At 43.8% G+C, this 22,447-nt stretch overlaps 2 protein-coding genes across 2 annotated transcripts in view; one reads left to right on the forward strand and one right to left on the reverse strand.

Annotated features, from left to right (window-relative positions):
• Dock1 (dedicator of cytokinesis 1) overlaps positions 1-22,447 on the forward strand; it is a 453,773-nt gene that overhangs the window by 154,161 nt on the left and 277,165 nt on the right. Inside the window, exon 28 of the mRNA XM_036177592.1 lies at positions 1,387-1,482. Coding sequence (XP_036033485.1) covers positions 1,387-1,482 — 96 coding nt within the window. The remainder of the gene's footprint in view (positions 1-1,386; positions 1,483-22,447) is intronic.
• The window catches only part of Insyn2a (inhibitory synaptic factor 2A), a 56,450-nt gene continuing 42,579 nt past the window's right edge, over positions 8,577-22,447 (reverse strand). The window contains exon 4 of the mRNA XM_036196894.1: positions 8,577-10,603. Coding sequence (XP_036052787.1) covers positions 10,420-10,603 — 184 coding nt within the window. The 3' untranslated portion in view covers positions 8,577-10,419. The remainder of the gene's footprint in view (positions 10,604-22,447) is intronic.

The following is a 22,447-nucleotide window of genomic DNA, read 5'->3' on the forward strand; positions in this document are numbered from 1 at the left end:
CACATGTATACACTTAGGAAGTCATTGATTCTCCAGGTGTGTCTGGAATCAGGATAGAAACAGCTCTGTATGTTAGCAGCAAGTCGAGACTGAACCTCATGAACAAGGCTAGGAGTGGGCTCTGGGGTCTGAGAGCTTCCCTGCCTGTCAGAATTTTAGATAGAGTTTGTTCCGAACTTTTTCCTGAATTACCTGAACAACCTTCCTGGTCAACCCCCTAACCCCAGTCTGTTCATTCCTTCCTTTTGGCAATAAATATTCTACTCTGAGTTGGTTATTTCTCCTTGCTTTCACTAAATACACTTTTGGGGTGGGGGTTCAGGAAGGCTAGGCCAGTTTCTGTCTGCAGCTACAGGAAGCTGCTTGCTTCCATCTGGGCCAATCAGGAAACAGAACATGGGAAATGCTGGCATTCATTTGGCTTTCTCCTTTTCTCACTTTTTATTCAGCCCAGGGCTCCACCCCATGAACCGGTGCCACCTGAACTCAGAGCGGGTCTCTCTGTCTCAGCTAATCCTCTGTGGAAACACCCACAGTCAAAGCTTTACCTTTCTAATGCCCTGGGTATTTCTTCATCCAGTGGAGGTGACAATGAGGATTGACTATCCCATTCCCAGTGGTTTGTTCTCCCTGGGTCAGATACAACCCCTGCTGGATGATGGGATGGATTCAACTCATCACGGGCATGAGCCTTGCCCAGGGCTTGGATGGCTTCCTCAGGACCAGCCTCAGTGGCTCCCATGCTAGGCCCTTTGCACTTCTCAGAGTAAAGCCAGGAGAAGAGCTTGTAGGGAACCTCCAGGAAGATCTTGTGGCTATGCAGAGACCAGGGGCCTGCCTGCCTACTTAAGCCAGTGCATGGAAGAGAACCCGCAGTCCCATTGCACGTTAAACCAGGGAATAAATTCTCCCTAATGGAAAAGCCCATGGCACTGTGAGTTTTAGATAATTTGCTGCCCTGGTACTCAAACATTCTGTTCTGTGAGCAGTTAAGTTATCGGGATGTGACACGCAGAGCAGGCTGTGCTATTATCTGCCTGTCTTCCGTTTACAGATGGCCAAGCATCTCTGGAAGACTAATTGGTGGTCTCACCAGGGATCATAAACATTATATTGTTTCAATGGATTTGCTTTTAGTTTTAAGGTTTGCTTAAATTAATTTACTATGATTATATAACAAATTATCATTAATCGGCTATAATTAATAAAGGGCCTCGAGTTTTCTTCAGGAATGCATTTGCCTTCAACAAAGACCATTTTTCATCTTGTTAAGGGTTATAATTGATTGACTCTGTACAGAGCAGCAGGGTTTGGAGACAAGCACTTGGGCTTGTGAGACCCTGATGGTATGTGCTCTTGGCTTTTATTATTGTCTCTTCCCTCCAGGGGCCGACTCAGAGGCATGTCCAGATCATCATGGAGAAACTTCTCAGGACAGTGAACCGGACAGTCATTTCCATGGGGCGGGATTCCGAACTCATTGTAAGTGCACAGAGACACATGCTCGCGTGAGGCCATGAGTGTCTTCCCAAGAAGGCTATTTCCCCAAACACCTGTCCCGTCTCTTCTCTCTGCCACTGGGACATGAACTTACTTTCTTAAAAGGTAGCATGTGGTTGAGAAACAGTCTGTTTCAATTTTCCATAATTCTAGCCAGTCAAGGGTAAGAGGAAACTAACCAAATGTCAGAGAACGGACCACTTAGAACCGGGTTTCTTGTTATTACTTTTTTGTCAAGGATGCATCTTTTCTTCTATGTCTTCACTCTTCTGGTAGATTCTTTCTTTGTGTTTATCATGTTGAAGGTACTTTCGGTATCATTTTATGAAACACCTTAAAAAGTAATTGAGGTAACCCACCTTAGCAATTTTGTTGTCTAATAGATGTATAGTCATTGTTTCTCTCACAATGAATCGTTACTTGTGGAAGATGATTTATTTCAAGAACTTCTTATCAAATTTCAATGGTCATTGTAAGTCGGTGTCATGGTGACTGGTGTGCAGAATTTGTCATACTCATCCCCCCAAATGGTTAAATTCAGTTACTTAAGGCATGAGATCCCTATGTGCGACATATTTACTGTTTTTATTTTATTACATCAAGTGCACGTCCTTATTTAGCTAACCTCCTGGATGGCCTCTCATGAGGGAGGAAAACAAAGTAGCTTCCTGAATTAAAGAAACAACAGCTTTTATAGCCTTTTCACTGGCAGTCAGGAAAGGCACCTTGGTCTGTGCTAGTGTGTGACGCTGATTCCGTCCATATATATCCAGGGAATGAACAAATGAGGGGAAGCTGGGCTTTCAAAGCCATACCAGCCCAAGCCCTGTATGGTGGTTTGAAAGAAAATGCCCCCCAAAAGTACTGGTACTATTAGGAGGTATGGCCTTGTTATAGGAAGTGTGTCACTGTGGGGGCGGGCTTTGAGGTCTCAATTGCTCAAGCTTCCCTTAGTGTGGCACTGAGTCCACTTCCTGTTGCCTTCTGATCAAGATCTAGCCAGCGCCATGTCCACCTGCAAACTGCCATGCTCCCCGACAATATAGTAATGGACTGAACCTCTGAACTATAAGCCACCACCTCAATGAAATGTTTTCCTTTATGAGAGTTGTTGTGGTCATGGTGTCTCTTCACAGCAATAGAAACCCTACAGACAGCCTGTGTCCCTATGTACTGGCTTCACAACAGAAGGTATTATGTGGGTGAAGTAGGCAGGTAGCCCAGAAGGTACAGCTGTGAACCTCTGAATTCCAAATCGTGTTCAGATTTTCCTTGAATAGGCATGTATAGTCTAAGTTTGGGCTGTCAAAAGTAGGAATATAGACATAACAGGCTTCCATGTGAATTGGCCATCATTGAAGTTTGGCTTTTCCAGCTTGGTACTCTTCATGTGTTCCTATTTTTACTTTCTCACGTCCTGGAAACATCTCTGTATATTACTAGTCAGTGGGGACTGAACACCATGAACAAGATTAGGGGTAGACTGCAGTCTTCTGGGGGCTCCCCTGCAGTCAGGCTCTGGTGTACTTTGCACATGCTCACATGGAGACTAGGAAAGGGGCTCTAGGCATGGAGACTAGGAAAGGGGCTCTAGGTAGAATGGATGGAGTGTGGCTTGAAGCTGAAGTGAGCATCATTGTGTTGTGTCCTCAGTGGCCCTTCTTAGAATAGGTCAGATGGAAGGCTTTCAGATGCTGCTGAGGCTTCAGCATCCGTATGTGGTCCCCTTGGCAGGTGGTATGAGTACAAGGTGTCTGATAAACTAGCCTTGCCTCTATCTGAGATAGACGGATAGTGTTCTATTTGGGACGGGGGGCAGTTTTGTCTCTGGTTAGGGAGACAGGACTGTGTCTTGTTAAGGGAACAAAGGTTCTCTTTCTGTTTAGGGAACATGATTCTACCTTTGTTGGGGATACATATCCCTTTCGCCCTCTGGCTAGTTGGACACTAACTGAGCTCCATCCCTATGGCGAGGGACTCCTACCTTAGAGCTGTAGTCTTGACTCATAGTCCCTGACCAGCAGTTAAACCTGGGAGAGGAGGGCAGAGAGGAGGCTTATAAAAGGTCACACAGGTACTGTAGGATATGAGCGATTGTAAAGTGCATACAAAGCTTGATAGAGGGAAGAGGGCAGTGAGTGGAGCTCTCAGAATATGGGGTTCGAGAGCCTTTAGAATGTTTTCCTAGCTGAGTCCTAAGAACCACAGCAATTTATATTGACCACTTGAGCTGGGCATTAACTAACATTGGGGAAGATTCTTGTTTATGGCTTACCCCACTGCCTAAACCACTACAGAATATTGGACCAGCACATCTGTGGTTCTTGGTTCTAGTGCCAGCTTGTCTCAGCTGCGAGACCAAGGTGGAGTGCTGATGGCCGTGGCTCACTTCAGCAAGAATCAAAGAGTAATAGAAACTCCCCTCTGGTTCCCACTAGTCATGTAGGCAGCTGCGCGGGGAACTAAGCCCTTTTCTATCCCTACCCAGTCTTCTGCAGGTAGACTCCAGATGCTGAGTTGATGCTGAGTTTCACGACGGGTTAGCGTCCAAGCTGGGAGTAACTCTTGCATTCTGAGGACATCTCAACAATTCCTTGAGATGAACTCTTGAGTTTTCTTAAGGTGGCTACGAAGTAAGGACCTCCCTTAGGCCTTACACCTCTGTAGCCACATCCACAGGGAGCAGGTATCAGGGATGCAAGATATTGTCAGAGAGTGCCTACCAAATCCATGGCCTTCACAGAAGTCTCCAGAAGTCAAGAGGGGGATTGAGGCCTTAAGCCAACGACTCCCAGTTCTGAACATCTCAGATAAAAAAAGAATCAAGGATTCCTTTTGAATCTGTCCCGGTGAAACCAAGCTGTCATGGCGAAAATCACAAAAAGAAACGTGACTGATGAGCTGTAATTATTTAATGAACGATGATGACGGTGTCAAGATATATCAGGATGTTGGCCATTGAATATTTGAATTGTGGAGAAGTGTCTGTCAGTTGTCTGTCATCCCAAGTATCTTCAGAGGAGTGGGCCTGCAGAACTTCCCCTGTGAGCGTGGGTCACCTTGGCGTCCCTGCCTGCACCAGCTGGGGATGCATGCATTAACTTAATGCTACCCTGTTGCTCTGTGAATTTAGATTAGTGGAGGATCTTCACAAAAGCATCCCTGACAAGGGAGACAAAAGCTTCATCAGTGGGTCTGCTAGGGTGGAAACAGAGCAGAAAATGGTTTACAGATCTCTTGTAGGTGAGCTGTACCATTCCATTGTGCCCCAGAGATTCCCATCTTCTTGGGTTACTCACTTTGCATAACTGTAGTGGAAATTATATAACTGTGAATCAGCTGGAAAGTTATAAGTGATTGCTCAGAATGGATTTTTTTAAATAGAAGTTATTTTAAAAAAAAAAAACACTTCTGAGTGGACATATTTCATTAAAAGACTTATTCTGTGACATCGTCAAAGTTAGTTCTGAGAACGGGTTTGCTTTTTCCACGGGGTGTTTACTAGGTATTCCATCTGTGCCTGGTTAAATCCCGAGTTAGGAGTGGGCAACCTCATGCCGAAGTGGACAAGCCGTACAGACAGCGGACAGCCACTTTTTTTCACCCACATCTGCAGTGCTTTTATATAAGCTCTGCTTTGCACTCTGTCATCTGGCATTTGTTTAACTTCATTGCATTTGAAGTGTCCGTGGGAATGCTTTTCATACACAGGAAAATGTTTCTGGGTCCTAAATGTCATAATTAAGGATAAATCAGTAAATTAACTAACAAAATATAAACAAAGCCCCTCCCCTTGGCAGCTGTAGAGTGCAGAGCATGTAACTGCTGCAAACGGGCTAGGCTGTAACCTTACCATGGAATTAAAGCGTCTTTGTAATCTCTGCTCCTCTTAGAAGTTCAAGATGGACCCTTGAAGCATGGGCCTGCCCTTGACCTCCCACATCCGCAGCCACCTCCACATGAAACAGGTGCCAATGGAACAGGTCACCACCAGAGACTCTTGAGTAAAATACTCTATGTTGAATTAGGTCTGACTTTACTTTTTTTTTTTTTTTTTTCTCTTCCTTGTGGAAGCCTGTTGAGGCTCTAGAATTACAGTGTTCCCACCCAGGATATACGGTACTATGCAGGGACCATGTAGTTGTACACAGGTGGCCAGATCAGCCATTTGGTGTGTCCTGGAGCTCCACACATGCATCTTTCATGAAATGAGGCATGGCCTGAGAACAATGATGAACATGTAGGGACGTTCCTTCTCCTGCTGCATTAACTGGTTGTTTCTTTCAAATGGTGAGGTTTACATTCTGATAATGAGTCCTTTAAAAAGGGAACTGAGTGAGGACAATGGTTAAAGGGTTTTCTCTCAGGCAGGGATGTGAGCTCTTCATGGAAAGGGCCCCTGGGAAGTCCACAGAGACGGGCTTAGGGGTGGGAAAAGTCCTGGGTTGTTCACCAGCTTGGGAGCCTCTGCCTCACGGGCCTCTGCCTCACTGGACTCAGCCATGGACAGTGTTTGGATACTTATTATATGGACATGGATAGATGCAGAGGTGTTTGATAGGAGCAGTAGCAGCCTGGGTGGGATGTTCCCTAGCATCCCAGGTCATTTATAAGGACCTGGAATGCTTCTGCATTTGGAAAGGAAGGTGTTAATTATAATTCTTACCCCAGGGAAGAGTGCCTTTTCACTGAGACTCAAAACAAATTTGTAACCAATATATTACATCCCTCTGCATGAGCTTTGGTGTTGAGATGTATAATTTCTTGGATGTTAAAGTATGAAAATGCTTTTAAAAGTCCTCACTTAATACAGTGCATTATGGATGTTTCAAATAGAGGGAGCTTGACTTTTGAATACAAGCATCACACCAGCTGTCCAACTATATCGGTGGCCTTCAGAAATTCACCCTAGTGTATACATGTGTGTGAGCAATGACTTTGTAAGTTCACTTATATTTGGTGTTGGCAGGGTGATCTTTCTTGCTTTTTTAACATTGATGTGTCCTGGGGTTTCTTGCTTTTCCCCCCAAGGTTGCTCACTAACAGTAGGCTTAACAGCAGAGGAAATAAAAATCACGTCATTGCCTAGGTAAAACTGTTGCATGTTAATACCAGATTGTAGAGGTACCTTATATTAATTATAAGGTATTTAAAGCTAATGAGTACCTTTCACATGACCTTTTCCTGCCATAATGCATTTGCCACCCATTATGGCTTGATTAGTTTGTTAATTCACAAGACTGGGTGATATTTTTGAGCGTTGTGTTGTATAGATGTTTTCTTTCAATAAATGAATTGGCTCCATACTGATGTGAGGCCAAAGGTGTGAAAGGTCATTTTTAAGAGATGAAAGATGTGGATGAGGGAAGCTGTTGTTGAAGTCTTGAGCTAAGATGGCACTCATGAAACTGCCTCCACTGGTGGTAACTGAGTCAGATAAAAACAGTCCTATAAAATCAGCCTGCCAGTGTGTGGGCCTGTTATACACTGGCCTGCTGCTATCAGATGATGTGATAGAAGTTCATGGCCCTTGGCCGATTCCAATTCTTGCCTACTTCTATGAAAGGCAACACGCCAAACTCTTTTATCTGATGGCATCTCTTCTCTTTCAGTGAATGGTGGTCTGTGTGGGATGTGACATGCCTGTCATGGTCCACAAGGAAATTGATGTTGTCAGGTACCTGCCTCACTCTGCCTGTGGTTGGGACTTCTTTCAGCTGATCTGGGACAGCTGCTATGAAACCCATGCACCTTGTCTATTACACTCAGCTATGCAGCAGAGACTAGAACCTTGTGGGACACATAAGAGCTCAGATGGCACAGCTTTTCAGGACATTGGATCCTTCCCATTCAAACATAAAATCATTGTGTTGCTACTTCATACATGTAATTTTGCTACTGTTATGAATCATAATATAAATATTTTTGGGGATAGACATTTGCTAAAGGGACTTCAACCTACAGGTTGAGAACTGCTACTCTAGAGAGAAGCCACCCACTCTAGGCCATGGAAAGCAGCAGCACTCTGTGAGTTTAGTAGTTTTGGATGCTCTTTAAAAAGTAGACCCAGTTTAGGCACATGTTACTGTAAGCATGTATGTACCCTGCTTACCTTAAAATGTTACCTTGTGTTCCTGGTAGCTAAATCCATGCCAGGGTGCTGGGTAAACACATCAGAGTGGCCTCTCTAAGTCAGGGTTTGGGGGTATAGGGAGTACCCAGGGCACATGACAGTTTCATCTTTGCAAACCCCATCAGAGTGCCTTCGAGGCCCAATATCTGCCCATTATTATTTTCTTGAATGTTCCTAAAGTATAGAGGCTGTGAAATAAGTTTGCTAGCAACACAAAACATTACCTTTGATTTTTTTATTTAAAAATTAATAAATATTTAATGACAAGTATAATAATTTACTCTCTATACGTAATGCCATGTGTACATCTACATAGGAGGGGACACTGAACTTTTTACTTTTTTTTTTTTTTTAATGAAAGTTTTGACTTCAATCTTTCCAGGAGAAGGGTCATCCTCTGTCATTGGCAAATTGTGATTGGCTATGAAATGAGCTTGAAAATACATTTTGTTTCCTGTTTGGGGAGATGCTTTTTCTTTTGAAGAGGAATTAATTTATCTTCAGAGTTTGATTTCTGACTCTAAAATGTTTAATTTTTTTTTTTTTTTTAATTTGGGGACCTAGACTTGAAACAGTGACATCACAGGTAGTCACATATATTTGCATTTAGACAGATGTGCAGCACTGGACAGAAAGCTGCTGAACCCTTCTTCCTTCCATTTGCTGAGAACATGGAATGCTTCAAACATATGAGGAGAAAACTGGCTGCCAACATTTTTATAACGTCATTTAAAAACAGTATAAAAACGTGAAAGACATGTTTAAAGGTTTAGTATGCAAAAAACAATTGCACTTCCTTCAAGGTACAGGATCAGCTTGGTCAGGGTTCTTCTCCAACATGTCTGTTTACTGCTCTTCTATGGATGTGAATTCTTATAGCATACTTCCTTAAAGGCATGTGTTTGTGTACGTGACTATGTGTGCACATGTGCCTCTGTGTGTGTATGTGTGTGTGTGTGTGTGTGTGTGTGTGTGTGTGTATGTGTGTGCATTTCAAATTAAGCATACCTCTGTAGTGTGGTTTGAGTAACCCCCAAAGAGTATTCACACAAAATATTATTTTAGCTTTTTTTTTTTCCTTTTAAAGACCAGATCTGATTGCTGATCTCTAGATCCTTGTATAACTCAAATGTTTAGAACTTAATGTAACTGTTGTGTCCAGAGGAAAAGCATGGTGAGCCTTAGCCCCTACCCATCAAAAGGAGGCCATGACCCTCTCCCCAAACTGAACTGCTGTGGGTTTGCCATCACGGGTAGGAGGCTGCCACCAGCCTGGAGTTCCAGCTGAGAGTGCTGGACAGATACTGAAGACCAGGTTTTTCTGGTATGCTCTATTCAAATCTTAAGTTATACAAAAAAGAAAGATAAATAAAAGGCAAAAGAAGACCCCCCCCCCACTTCCTATGTGAGAAGCAGAACACTGAGAGACATCATTAACTCACAGGAGGATTTTGTTTTCTATAAAAAAGATACTTGTAAAGGTGCAGAGAAATGAGGGACAAATAAAGGAGTGGAGGTTTACATTGTCGTGTGTAATCAAGAGAGAACTCTTGTGTGTGACGGCGGATTTAAAAAATGCCTAAAAACATTTGGATTCACAGCTTTCCCCTAAGTATGCCATTTAATACAATTTACTGATAGGTTAAATGTAGGCGATGGTAAGTTTGGCCATTGGTAGCAGCGAAGGGAAACACACTGTTTCTCTCTGAGATGGTCAGATCTTGCACAGTAGTGACAAAGCAGAAAGAACTATATAAAACACCTGGCTGCGGCTCAGGGATAAAGAGCGTCTCTGGGGACTGACCGCAAAGACACTTTCTGCTGCGGCCCAGGCACCAGTAATTTATAGGTAACTATATTACCCATTGTGTATCTTTGTCTCTTTTCAAATTCTTGCCAGATTCATCATTTGGCCTTTGGGTACCCAAAGATTAAAAAAAACAAGACCTAAGAAAGCTTAGTGTCCATTAGCTCTGACCCTGTCAGCTTGCAATGATTGAAGGCATATCCTGACTCGGGGCTGGGGGAGGGGTGGTTCCTGGCTGCTGGCCATTTGGAAAATGAGCAGTAAACATGTCGTCCATCTGGAGATGAAGAGGGTGCTAAATCTGTGGTGTCAATGTGACACTGAGATGTGGTCACTTGGCTTAGCGCTACAGCACACGAAGGCAGATATACATAGAGTCACATTTTCGAGATTATTCATGGTCTCCGACCACTTGAAAAAAATTGTGCTTTCTCCGGAATTAAATGTGCTGAAAACTGCACTCGCCCCCTGCTTATTTGCAAAACGAAAGGTAAAAATGAAGTCCTTTGCCGATAGGAGGCTTGCTTTCTCTTTTCCTTAAAAAAAAAAATAAATAAATAAATAAAAAATAAAAAAAAGTAATAATAATAAAAGGCCAAAAATAATGGAAAGTTCCACTGTCTGCAGAGGGACAGCCTGGCTCGTGGAACGCCGATAACTCAATACTTGTTCATAGATTGAGGGGGAGTGGGAGGGTGCCAGGGGTTAGAGTTTTTCCTTATCTTTGATTACATAGTTTTATTTCAGACTTTACACCCCACACCAGCGAACTGCAAAGGACAGCTGGCAAGGGGTGACAGTCACTCCCTCGCTGCTAATTCTATGTTGGTGCGAAGGCCTTTTTGGTACGCCGCAGGGCGAGAAGCAGGGAGCACGCGTCGGCACCACCGTGCCCTTGATCCTATCCGTTTTGGAAAAGGACTGACTTAATTCGCAGTGGGTTGGAAAGACGGCCTGGGGACTCCCAAGCCCACGAGTCTCAGAGGAACCAGAGTTTCCACCTTCCATGCTTTTTGGACTCGGTTTTAGATTTTTGCTTGGGCGTGGAGGAGTAAGTCTCCTGAGCGTAAGGCGAAGGGATGACCTGAGTTTCCTCAACAGGGTGCAGTTTTCTCAGCACAGGCTGAAGCTTGTCCTCCTGTAGCTTAAAATCCAGCTCTACACTAGAAAGACAGAACACAGGGGTTAGTGTGGGACCCTAGAGATCTGGTGACCGACACCCCCTCCCCCAATCAGGGCTCTATTCATTCAGAGTCTATTTATAACACATCTGCACTGTTTAATAATCAGCTGTTGAGTATATCATATATGTATTTTTAACTATTGAGCACTGTGATCTAGTCCCAATTCACTCCTCTTCTTTGGAAAAGAACTTATGTTCACAGGCCAGTCTTTAAAGTTCCAAAGTACACAGTTGTTTCACAGCGTAGCATGGGGCTAGGGAGATGGCTCATGAATAAAGGGGGGAAAGGACAAAACGTTGTGTTGGGGAAGTAGACTTGGGAGGAGGTAGGGGGTAGGGAGTGTATATGATAAAAAATACATTATTCAGAATTCTCAAGTTATGAATAAAAATGAAATTTAAGTAGAATGGAGGGCAGTAGAGGAAGATGTGTGACTCCACTTCTGGCTTCCACATGCATGCACACCTGCACATGTGCACCTGGTCACAAGAACAATATACATACACCTTACATAAAGAATTTAAGTCCAAGTCTATCAGAAGTCATGACACACAGTGCATCCAGAAGTCTCTTCCAATGCAGCCACCACTGTCAGAGAAGTCTATGGGCCGAAAGCACTGTGAATCAAATGACTTTGGTCTTGCAAAATCGTACTAGTCTCAAACATTCTTAAGGACCACAGCTAGGAATAAACCCTGGGGAGGACTCTGGTGTTTGTCACTTGAGCTCTGCTGAAAGGTTCTCCTTACTATTGAGGACAGCTTTCCAGGAAGCAGCACATAGCGTGTTTGGTCAAAAGAATACAAGATTATAATTTCACTGTGGGAGCAAGGGTGTGCAAGGATGTTTGTGTTAGAAAGGTAGGGTTGGAGATGTGTTTCAGAATATACACCACTACTTAGGATGATTCTGTGAGGAATGCTGTCAGTATACTAGAGTTGTTACTTCCATCTTTGGTAAGCAGTGATGGGCCGCAGGAACCTACTCCTAATGGATCTCCTGGCCCACGTGGCTTTCTGTGGTGATGTGGCATGGTGGAGCCTTTCTTCTCACCCCCTGCTTTTTAGATCATGTGGTTTGGACTAGGGCTATGGAGTCTTCTACCCTGCCCTCATGTCCAGATGCCAGACTAAATGTCAGTAGAGTTCAGTGAATGTTCATGCCTTTCTTTCTCTAGCCGGGGGCCTATGAACCATCTATAAACACGGAATCCTATCCATTTAAAGAACCATTAATCCCAGCCAAATTCTGACATTTCAGGAACACAAACCAGCAAAGCTGTATTACCTGGAGTTTTAAAAATAAGTTCAAGACCTATTGAATGTACCAGTTTATGATTTTTAATTCCCGTACACCATTTTTCTTATTGTCAGAGGCTGTAATATCACTGAGGGTTTATTTTTTTTAATGTCAAGAGAAGTTTATGGCTATTTTCCTCTTTCTTACACAAGAAGCCTTATTCTCTTCTCCATTCATTTTTAAGAACATTGTGTGTGTGTGTGTGTGTGTGTGTGTGTGTGTGTGTGTGTGTGTGTGTGTGACATGTGGAAGTCAGAGGACAACTGTCAGGAGTCTGTTCAAATCCTCCCAGTTCCAGGAAGTAGAAGTGAAGCCCATGAGGTCAAGTGTTGCTTGTCTAGAATGTGTGGCAGTAGAGACAAGACCCCTTCTAGGGACAGCTGTGCAAAGTGAAAATTTTAGAATGTTCTGAACTTGTGACATTCCAGCTTGTCTGGGCTGTGGTACCAGAGAAAGTAGGAGATCCTGTCTTGTTGCAGGAGCCTGGGGAGCAGGGGTGAGTTAATTCTCTTATCGTCAATGAGCTTCCATTTACTTCAGTTCAATAAGAGATAATTGCTGTCTTACCAAATTCTAGAAAGAACACATTCTCAAACATACAGGTCTATGAAAGGTCCCTTAACTATTAGTGAATAGTTCAAATATTACTTTGTTCTTACTATTATGTATTGACTGCAGATTTTACAATTGGGCCTGGTGCTGATAAAGAAGAGAATTAGATAATTCTCAGCCTGGACATTCAGGCAACAAGAGCCTTTCAGAGGTCTGTGAGATGTGACATTTAGCTAAGCTAATGCCGTAACACGTCCTCCATGTCAAGGCCATTGCAACTGTCCCAGGTAGCTTTTGAGTTATTAGAACAGAGCATGTAGCCAGCATCTCCTAGGCTACCGTACAGTCCTGGGCACCTGTAATTATTGAATTCCCATTAAGCAACTACACTGGGAATCCTGTCATTAACCAATTTATCACACCTCGGAACCATGTAATCACAGAGTAATCTAATCTGAGTTCTTGTTAACGAAATGGCTCGACTTTATCTGTTGAGCAGACTCCTGTTTGTGTTCATCCAATATGCTACAGCCTGGAGCAGCCTTGATAGGAGAGGGCCACCAAGCCTGGCAGTGGGGTTCAATGGCACAGTGACCATGATCCCTGCCTCTCCTTACTGCTTGCTCTGTATTGTCCAGGTTGCTGTGTACCTGCCTGGGGGATGACATGTGTGCCTCAGCCACCCACACTCTGGATAGGTGAACCCTGGCTGTTAAGTAACAAAAATGTGCACTTTTGCCCACTGCTGTCTGCTAGCAGTTTCTTGTTGTCAAAGTGCACACTGGGTTACTTTGGGTCTGTAGTAGATGGCTGGCTACATAGGGCAGTATTGCAAGGTTAAGTGTCTGGTTATCTCTGGCTGACTTAGAGCAAAGGTTTCTCGGATCTTAGTGGCCACTGGTGTCTGCTAGGAGCAGAGGTTCTGGATATTGCAGAACTGTACAGCTGTTCTGTCTCCAGTCCTTCCTCTCCAACGACCGCCAGTAGGCCACATGGAGTGCAGGGAGGCCTGCGAGCAGGCTGATGGTGTCATCAGCTCCTACTTGCCTGCTTCCTGTGGCCATTCCTGTACTCAGCTCTGGTGCTTTCTCTGGCTCATAGCATGGGATGCCCACACTCCATTTCCTCACCCCCCCCCCACCCCAGCTACACACAATTTCTGCAACCTGACCACAAATCCTCATCTTCTGTCTTTTGAGTTCTTTCTTTGCATGGCATTAAGTGTGGAGAATTCTGTGTTTGCTTAGGTATTGGTACCTGGCCAGGGTTTTCTGGGTAAGTGGGCTTTGGCATCAGATAACAGGCTACACCTTGTATTGAATGAAAGAGAAAGATCCCTGGGTCCCATGTTTACAACTATTGCCAGGGCTTGTTATTGAACCCCTCTGAAGCTTTCCTTTTTGTATCTACACCTCTATTCTCTTTCCAGACATCCAAAACAATGCTTCCCATTAGGAATTCCCAGTGGGCAGTAGTCCTGTGTCTGTAAATGTTGCAACACCTTGGCCACATTCTTCTGTGGCTCCTGGTGGCTCATGATTAAAGGATGCAAAGACATTTCATTTATTTGGTTAATTCTTTTCTCTTAAATATTAGTCTTAATTATGAGTTTATAAAAATAATTTTCTATATATTTCTTATGTATGTATGCAAGTATTAATGTATGTACACATGCTTGCTCTGTCTCTATCTATCTATCTATCCATCCATCCATCCATCCACCCACCCACCCACCCACCCATCCACCCCACCCATCCATCCATCCATCCATCCATCTATCTATCATCTTACTGGACTGGAACTTGACAACTAAGGCTAGGCTTGTTGCTAGCTAGCTCCAAGAATCTTCCAGTCTCCACCTCCCCATTGTTGGGATTTTAAGTATTTGCAGGATGCCTGTGTTTTTTAATGTGTGCTCTGAGGCTGGGCTCTGGTCACTATGCTTGCAAGGTAAGGACTTTATCAACTGATCAATCCCTTCTGCATAGTCTGTATATTTCTAAAGAAGTAAAAGTTGGCCCTACCCTAAGTCTCAAGCTGCTCTCTCAGCCCCTATCAAGCTCTTTTTCCTTCCTGAGTACAATACTAAGTTTCTTCCTAATGCTTCTCCTAGTATTTCATAGGATGTTGCAGTTCAGGGTCCTGGTGCTTTTGTACTCTTCTCATTTGAAGCTCCTGCAGAACTTAGTTTCCTCCAAATGATGTCTACACTTCAGCTTAAATGAATGCCCCAGGTGAAATCTTTCGCAGCTTCTCCTTCTATAGCAGGCAAGGGTTAAAGGCAGGTGAGTGTGCCCCCACCCCAAGCACCTGCTTGTTTTCTGAAGTAGAAACACCCACCTTTTTCATTTCTCCTGCCTGCCAATGCTCTGTGGCTCAGTGAACTTCAGATCCCTAGCCTCTGTTTATAATTCTCTTTGAGTTGGATCACAGAGTCCCTGGTGCTAATGGTGACTCTTCAGGTCTTGTTCTGCCACTACAGATAAATCATCTCACCTTGGGGACCTGAACTCCCTTGGCTGTGAAATGGTGATGAAGAATCTTCCACTGAGAGGCAACCACAGGAGCCAATGCACAGGGGCCTGAGGGAGCTCTTATCCTGTGGCTTCAGATAGTTTAAGTAATGTTTCTGAGTACAGCACCAAGTGGCAGCAAAGGTGTCTGCTGTATGGACATCCTAGACATCAGCCCCATGGGAAAACACCAGCATTGTCCAGAGGAACTTACAGTTAGGGATCTTGCCAGGCCACATTCCTTGTGTGCTAAAGGAATCTAGGTCAGTCCTTTCTGGTCCTGTTTATCTACATCCTCAACCACCTCTCTAGGTCGAAGAACCAGAACCCAAAGTAACCATTGTTCTCATGCGAACATTTCCCCATAGAACATCTAAGGGACACTCTCCATCTTTCTAAAGTCCACTCATCTATCTTCCCTCACATGATTGGTGACCAGCATCCCTCCAGATGGCCAGGCCACAGACCCCAAAGGTAGCCAGTCACACACTGCCATTCTAGCCTCAGTGATGAGCACACAGTTTTCTATCTTTGGGGTGTAACAGAAGAAAAATTCTGAGAATGCAGGACTTTCATCCTTCCTAAAATCCACTCCAGTGTGCCCCCAAGTACCAGGATTTGGTTATAATCATAGTCCACGCCTCACTTGCTTCTGTCATTTTGAAGATGGACATTCCTCTGTTCCGACATATAGACTGCTTCCTGGACACACTGCTGGGAGTTGGTAAAGCAGCCTGCAGCTGAGCCCGCTGGCCAGAACTCTGCTCCTCTAGAACAAAGGCTGCAGCCCAGTGTCAGCCACAAGAGCCCCAGCATGGAGCAATCTTAGTTCTTACACATAATGGTGTTAGTAGTGTTAGGCTGTTCACGGTCTCTGGAGTCTTGGGGATGGCCCTGTGTGTCTCCAGGATGCTGTTTTCAGATGGTTGGCCAAAGGAAGAGGCTGCTGAGTCGGCCTGGGAACCACTGCACTCTGAAAATCACTGAAATCTACTCAGAATTTTTTGCAGCCCAACTCAGGAATTAGGGGCAAGTCTGAATCTGTATTCAGGCCGTAGAAAATCCCCACATTCACCTAAAAACTGCTGGGCATTTATTTCCTTTATGAAATCGACAAATTGCCTCCTCCCTTGGTGCTAATTTGGACTTCAGCACAAGGTTTCCTAACTTTCACCTTGTGGTTTAACCAAAGGTGAGGGCTGTGGCTGCTGTGGCTTCTCCTGCCCTGGGTAACATGTAAGTCATTGCTTTGCAGACAAGATGTGGGGATAGGAGCAGTTTTCTTTCTGAGTGCCATTGTTAGTTTCACAGTGTCTGCAGAAGGGAAGCAAGGTGTTGCTGAAGGTTTTAAAAGTCCTTTCATACTGGGGAGAAAGAGATAAGCGTATTTTTAGGTTCTAAAAGAATACTGAAAGACATTGGATTATTAGCTTTGGGAATTTTCAAGGAGAATTTTGAGGCCTGTCAAAGCTATTCTTTTCCCCCGACTTAACTTATTTTATTAAAAAATATTTCTATTATACTAGAATAACATTGTGTAAGGTATTGTTCAAGGATTCCATCCTGTCCCTGTCCCCAATCCCCACTTAAAGTGTGTGAATAAGAACACAGCGATATACGTTAGATGGAAGGTGGATTTTTTCCCCCCTGCCTTGGCTCATACTGCTAAAGAACTCAATATGCACAAGTGGAATAATTGAAGGGACACTGGACAGGGTATTTCCACAAGGAGATAATCGTCGGTTGACACAGGCTGCAGAGACGCTGCTGCTCCAAGTGGCTCTGCACAGCCTCAGATTGGCACTGGTTCTGCATACCAATGCAATTACCCCTCTCTACAATGAGACTTCATTAGCCATGTTGCTGTCCTGCTCCCTCATCCTGACCAGCTCCTTCTGAACAACACTGGGAATCATCGAAGACTCCTCTTCTCATGTGTATCTGGATGTCTTTGATACCATGTATTTTGTGTGCTCAATGTCTGGTAAATTAGTTGGGATGATGTCAGAAAATGCAGTTGCAATCTCTGTGTATTATTTACCATATCTAACCATGCGAGTGTGTTTCCCTCATCTTTCCTAAAATCTGACTATCATTTTGGGTAAGGACATACATACTCAAGGTGCTTCCTCCCTGAGACTCATGCACTGCAAAGTCCTCAATTGCTCACATGGAGCCATCCTTAGTAATCTCTGGGATCTGCCAGTCCCTAACTCTCCAGCAGGGGGAGTTCTAGAGAACACATGGAAGCCACCATTGCAACTCCACTCTCCAATGTGGGCATCCCTCCATGGTATCCTGTCTCCTCCTCCTTATCTTCTCTGTGTCAGATGATGGATATGTGACACCCCAAAGGACAGCCCACAAGTCTCCTTCTAGTGTTAAAACAAGGTCTGGGTAGGCCAGGACTTTCCCTTTCTTCCTGGTACTCTGCTTACTCACTGCCCTAGTGAGTGATGCCTGGTGTCACCTGAGGCCACTCTTATGATTGCTTTGATACTAAAGAAATGACACAGGAGTGGGCAGCATCTTCCTGAAGTCTGTTCTAACCCTGCTCAAGAAGAACTTCCTCTCTGGAAACAATTCTCTTTAATTAATCTGAGTCAACATTATTATTATCTTTTACATCTTGGTACTATCCCCCAAAGCCTTTGAATCAAGTCTAGCTCACTGTTAGTTTCATTAAAACACACACATTAGAATTCACCCCCTTTCCTTGCGCTGTTATTTTATGAATTAACCAGTTCAGCAAAAGAGGGAAGGGGCGGATTTGCTATTAGCCTCTTTCATTGTTCCCTTTGAAACCAAGTCTGAACACAAGGTGAATCACTGGTGACATCAGATTAGTCTGGCAAGGGAGTTACCCAGATAGGCTGGAGACAAAAGACTTCACCATTTATCCTTAAAACATTTCTAAACTAATTAAAGCATATTTTGACAGGAAGTAGGAATGACAAGGCAAAAAAAGTTTTACTTAAAGGAAAGTCCAACTGGAATCTCTTTTAATCTTCTTTCATGCAGAACCTCCCCTTCATCTGACTATCTCAACTGGTCCAGATCGCAATCAAAGGGGTGTCATCTTAGGGGGAAATGTGATTATGTCAAGCATCTCAAAATTTCCAGTGGTAGGAGATAGAACCTTCTGGGGGCTTAGCATTTCAATGAGCTAGTGTGCAGTGAGCACAGCCATCAGTTATTGGCTAGATCCACACATCCAGTTGGCAATAGAGGGATAGGATTGGGGTGTGTGTGGGGGGAGGGGGGAGTGCTGCTTTATAAGTGTCAACATATTCATCCCATGCATATGCCCAGTCTGAGTTCCCAGGTCCTTCTTTTATTTTGTATTTGTAAATAGGCAGCTTCTTGGATTTCATGGTTGGAAAGGATTCTTTGTAATTCTGCAGGACTTAAAGGTGAATGGATACCAGCCCACAAGAAAGGGAACAGCTGAGTCCTGAACCCAGGGCTCCCAGATCTGAGAGACTGGCTCTGACAGGCTAATGCTCCCAACCTTTGCCTGGTGCTACTTTCTCCTGAAGCTTTTATTTCCTGAAAATGCTTTAAGACCTTTTGTCCTTTTGGTATTTTCCCCCAAGTCTTGTATATTTCCATGTCACAATCCTACTTTATAGTGAGATAAGTACTGCCACCCATCACAAAGGCATACCCACAAGACCATGTCCATCTCCATCCCAAAGGAGTCAGCCTGGTCTTGAATACAGCAGCCTTCTTGCCTCCCTGAGCCAACCTCTACTAGGACCACAGCTTTGTGGAGAAGACAGCTGGGTTTCCAGTGTTTAAATGCGAGACAGATAGGGTCAAGTTCATTGTCCTGTAAGGCTGTCTGCCAACAAGCAGGTATGACAAATTGCAATTTGGGGACATTGGCAGCTTTCATGGCCCCTCGTGTACTTTAGCTTCTAAGATAACCATGGCCATGTGGCATTTTAAAAATCACCCACTTTGGAATCTGCTTTATTCTTCCTCAATCCCAGACATGCTCCTAGCAGTCGGAGGCTAAAATGTAGAGCAGTAGGTCCTCAACTCAAGAGTAGTCCCTTCTTCTTGGTACCAAAACCAGGCTTTGAACAAACCACAAGGACTCTGACCTTGAACTAAACGTTCCCCTTTTGCTCAGACTGTTGTCACAGAGACAGTTTCTATCTCCCATGATTTATCAGTTTTTTTGTATTCAGATGGGACCCTTAACGGGTGTGCCCCATGGACCATCATTGCCTTTCCTTTGTGATGTTGCTGACACCTACCCAAGGCCATTGCTATGGAGTTTATGGGCTTCCTTCCTTTTCTCCCTTTTGGCCCAGACTTTTTGGTATTCTGCAACTATCTGCTTGCCAAAAAATATGCTGTATTTGTTCCTGGACTTGTTTCTGCCCTTTATGTTTATAATTGAAACAATGTGATTTGAATACTGTATAAGCCAGTGAGTTATTCTTGTCTTTGGGAAGGGGTACTAGAAAATAAAATGCACAGAAAGAATAGGGGCAGCCCTGGGGTATACCCAGGCTGCTCTGTAGTCGGGTTCTGTCACATGGCATAGCTTGATTTTCAAGACAGGAAAGCAGCTGTGACTCCTAGAAGATAATTTGAAACTCTTGCTGGAAATATCTACATTTAGAGGAAATACTCAGACTTCACTGCAATAGACTGCCAGCAACTTAAATCATACAGGTTTAAGATTTCGATGTTTATAATTTCAATTGAAATGACATGCCAGATAGATAAGAGTTGCTGTGGTTTCCCCCAAGACAGTGGATTTTTAGTTAATGGACAAGGCCACATTTTTCTTGTCTGTTAACATCTGTTCTCACGAACCTCAAGAAACTTTTGTGCCATTTCAGACACCGTGAGAGTAACTGTTGTGTTTTACCTCTAGTAAAGAATGACAAGAGCTGGGTGTAGTGGCATACACCTTTAATGGCAGCATTTAGGAGGCAGACCCTAGTGGATCCTGCTAGTTTGAGGTCAGCCTGGCCTATACCATGAGTTCCAGGGTAGCCAGGGCAACATACTGACACCTTGTCTCAAAACCACACTGAATGATAGAACATTGATGGGAGAATTGGACGAGTTTGTGTGTTCCACTTATAGGAACAGTAATATCTTACTGAACGCTAGCTATAAGGTTCAATGAAATAGGTACTTAAGGGATTGTGGGAACTCTAGCTGAACTGTTAATATGAAGAACGTTCCAGAACTTGCTTACTAAACCAAAGTAGCTTCCGTTTGCAAAATGTCTTTGGAGTTGATGGGTTTTGTTGTTGTTGTTTGTCTGTTTGTTTTTTATTGCTCTGAATGGAATTATTTTAAATTACTTTCCTGGAAGAGAGAGCCAAAGTTGCACTACTCTTTCCTCCCATCCTCTGCTGATGCTTCTGCATTCATTTAGGGTCTGATGGAGCCAGCGTGAGGCAGGAAAAGCCTCTTCTCTATCCTGGTTATAAAAATGCATCCCACCAAATCTTGTTGTCAATGAACAGACCTTTTGGGATTGATGCACACCCCCTCGTTTATGCAGGAGAACCAGAGGGATCAGCTTCCCTCTGCCTTTGTACTTCATGAGGCCACTTGAGGTTCTGGTATATTCTTCTGGTGCCTGGACACTCACTGGTCTTTTGGATGACCTTTGGCTAATGTATTTGGGTTCATGCAGAATGCTGGATAAGACAATTCAACATGGTATCCACTCTAAGCTAATTCCCCCGAAAGACAAATTCTTATCCTTCTCTGACTCATTAAATCAATTTTAATATTACTTTTTATGTAAGTCACTCCTGGATTTAGAGCTAAATTTATTTAAATTATTTCAGTTACATTGGACAATGTCCTAATAAATTCTCTTTTCAGTCACCCACAAAATGTTAAATAGTTTTAAGCTGAACATGCTTATCCCATGAAGTTTCTCTGGAAATCTTTGCTACTTCAGTCTTGTCACAGTAGAAGACTGGATGAACTCTGGCCCTGGAAGTGAGCTGAACCCTGGGGAGGAATTACCTGATGCACACTTGCAGTCCCTGGTTTTATTAATGGCATCAGTTAAAAATGGAATGTCCTGGCTAAAGCTCCTCACTGTCGATGTAAAGTCCTTATCTGCAGTGTGGATGTGGTGCTAAGATCCCACTAGGCATGTTCATCTGAAAGGTGGGTACAAAGTTCCCATCGGGCATGCTCATCTGAAAGGCACTCCCTCTGAATTGGAACATGGAGTTCTGGATAGAAAAACCTTTGCATGGTGCTTGATTTTCACCTCCACAATAGATGACAGCCAAGAACAGTTAAGAGCTTCACACCCTGGCAGGGTTGCTGGGAGCTTCCTGGTTCCTTGTCTGTTGCCCATCCTTTAGCCTTTTACTTATGCCTCTTACAAAACCGTGGTGCAGGATGGGTTCAATATGGCGGCCTTCTCAACCCCAGCTCTACTTATGCTTTGGATCCTGAGAGTTTATTGTCATGGGCGTTCCTATGCATTACAGGACATCAGCAGCATCCCTGGCTTCCTCCTACCCACTAGATGCCAGTCATGCATGCCCATCATGACCAGTGAATCTCTTCTGATTCTGTCCATTGTCCTGTGGGAGTCAGAACCTCAGTGCCTACATCTAGGGGTGGTTTCTTCTGCCAGCTCCCTCACAATATTGCCATGTGACCCAGCTTGGCTTTTAAAAAACCCAGGCTAGATCTGGGATGCTCAGCTTGGGTTATCATGGCCATATCTGTGTTGCACTTCAGCACAGGAGCTGATGAGTCTGAGACTAAGTGGCCCGAAGCCATCCTACACTGTCCAGGTTTGACCTCTTCCTGTAATGGTAGTGACATTTTGTTCACTTTTATTTATTTATTTTATAGGGGAGCAAGGAGGATCCTCTCTGTATTTTTAGACATATAAAACTTAGCTACTTCCGTTTTTTTTTTTTTTTTTTTATAATTTTACAGCTTACCAAAATTATTCGTTTTTCAAATGAAGATACACAGACAACCATTAGGTATAGGAAAAGATGCTTACTAACCACCAGGAAGTGCAAATCAAAACCACCAATGAGACACTGCCTCAGGTTACAAAGACAACACTATTGTTAAATGTTGACCAGGATATGGGAAAAGGAGGATACTGTTGGTAGGAATGTGCGCCACCACGACCACTCTGGGAAGCCCTGTGAATTGTCCTCAGGAAACCAGAGCTGCCACCATAAGGGCTCTATCATTACTCATGGGTATACACCCAATAGCAATGAGGTCAGTGATCTCTCAGATGTCTGCACTTACCACTGCAGCCCACTTCACACCAGCCAAGACATGGGATCCCTCTCAGCCCTCTCGTTCTTCATGTTTACAAACGAACTAAAGCATAGCACCTGTCACTGGGGCCACAGTTGGTAAAAAATTCACTCCCCCACCCCCTTGAGGAAAAAAAAAAAATGACAGCAATTTCTGAAAGTTTTGA

The sequence above is a fragment of the Onychomys torridus genome, chromosome 1, assembly GCF_903995425.1.
Source record: "Onychomys torridus chromosome 1, mOncTor1.1, whole genome shotgun sequence".
In the NCBI taxonomy this organism is placed as follows: domain Eukaryota; kingdom Metazoa; phylum Chordata; class Mammalia; order Rodentia; family Cricetidae; genus Onychomys; species Onychomys torridus.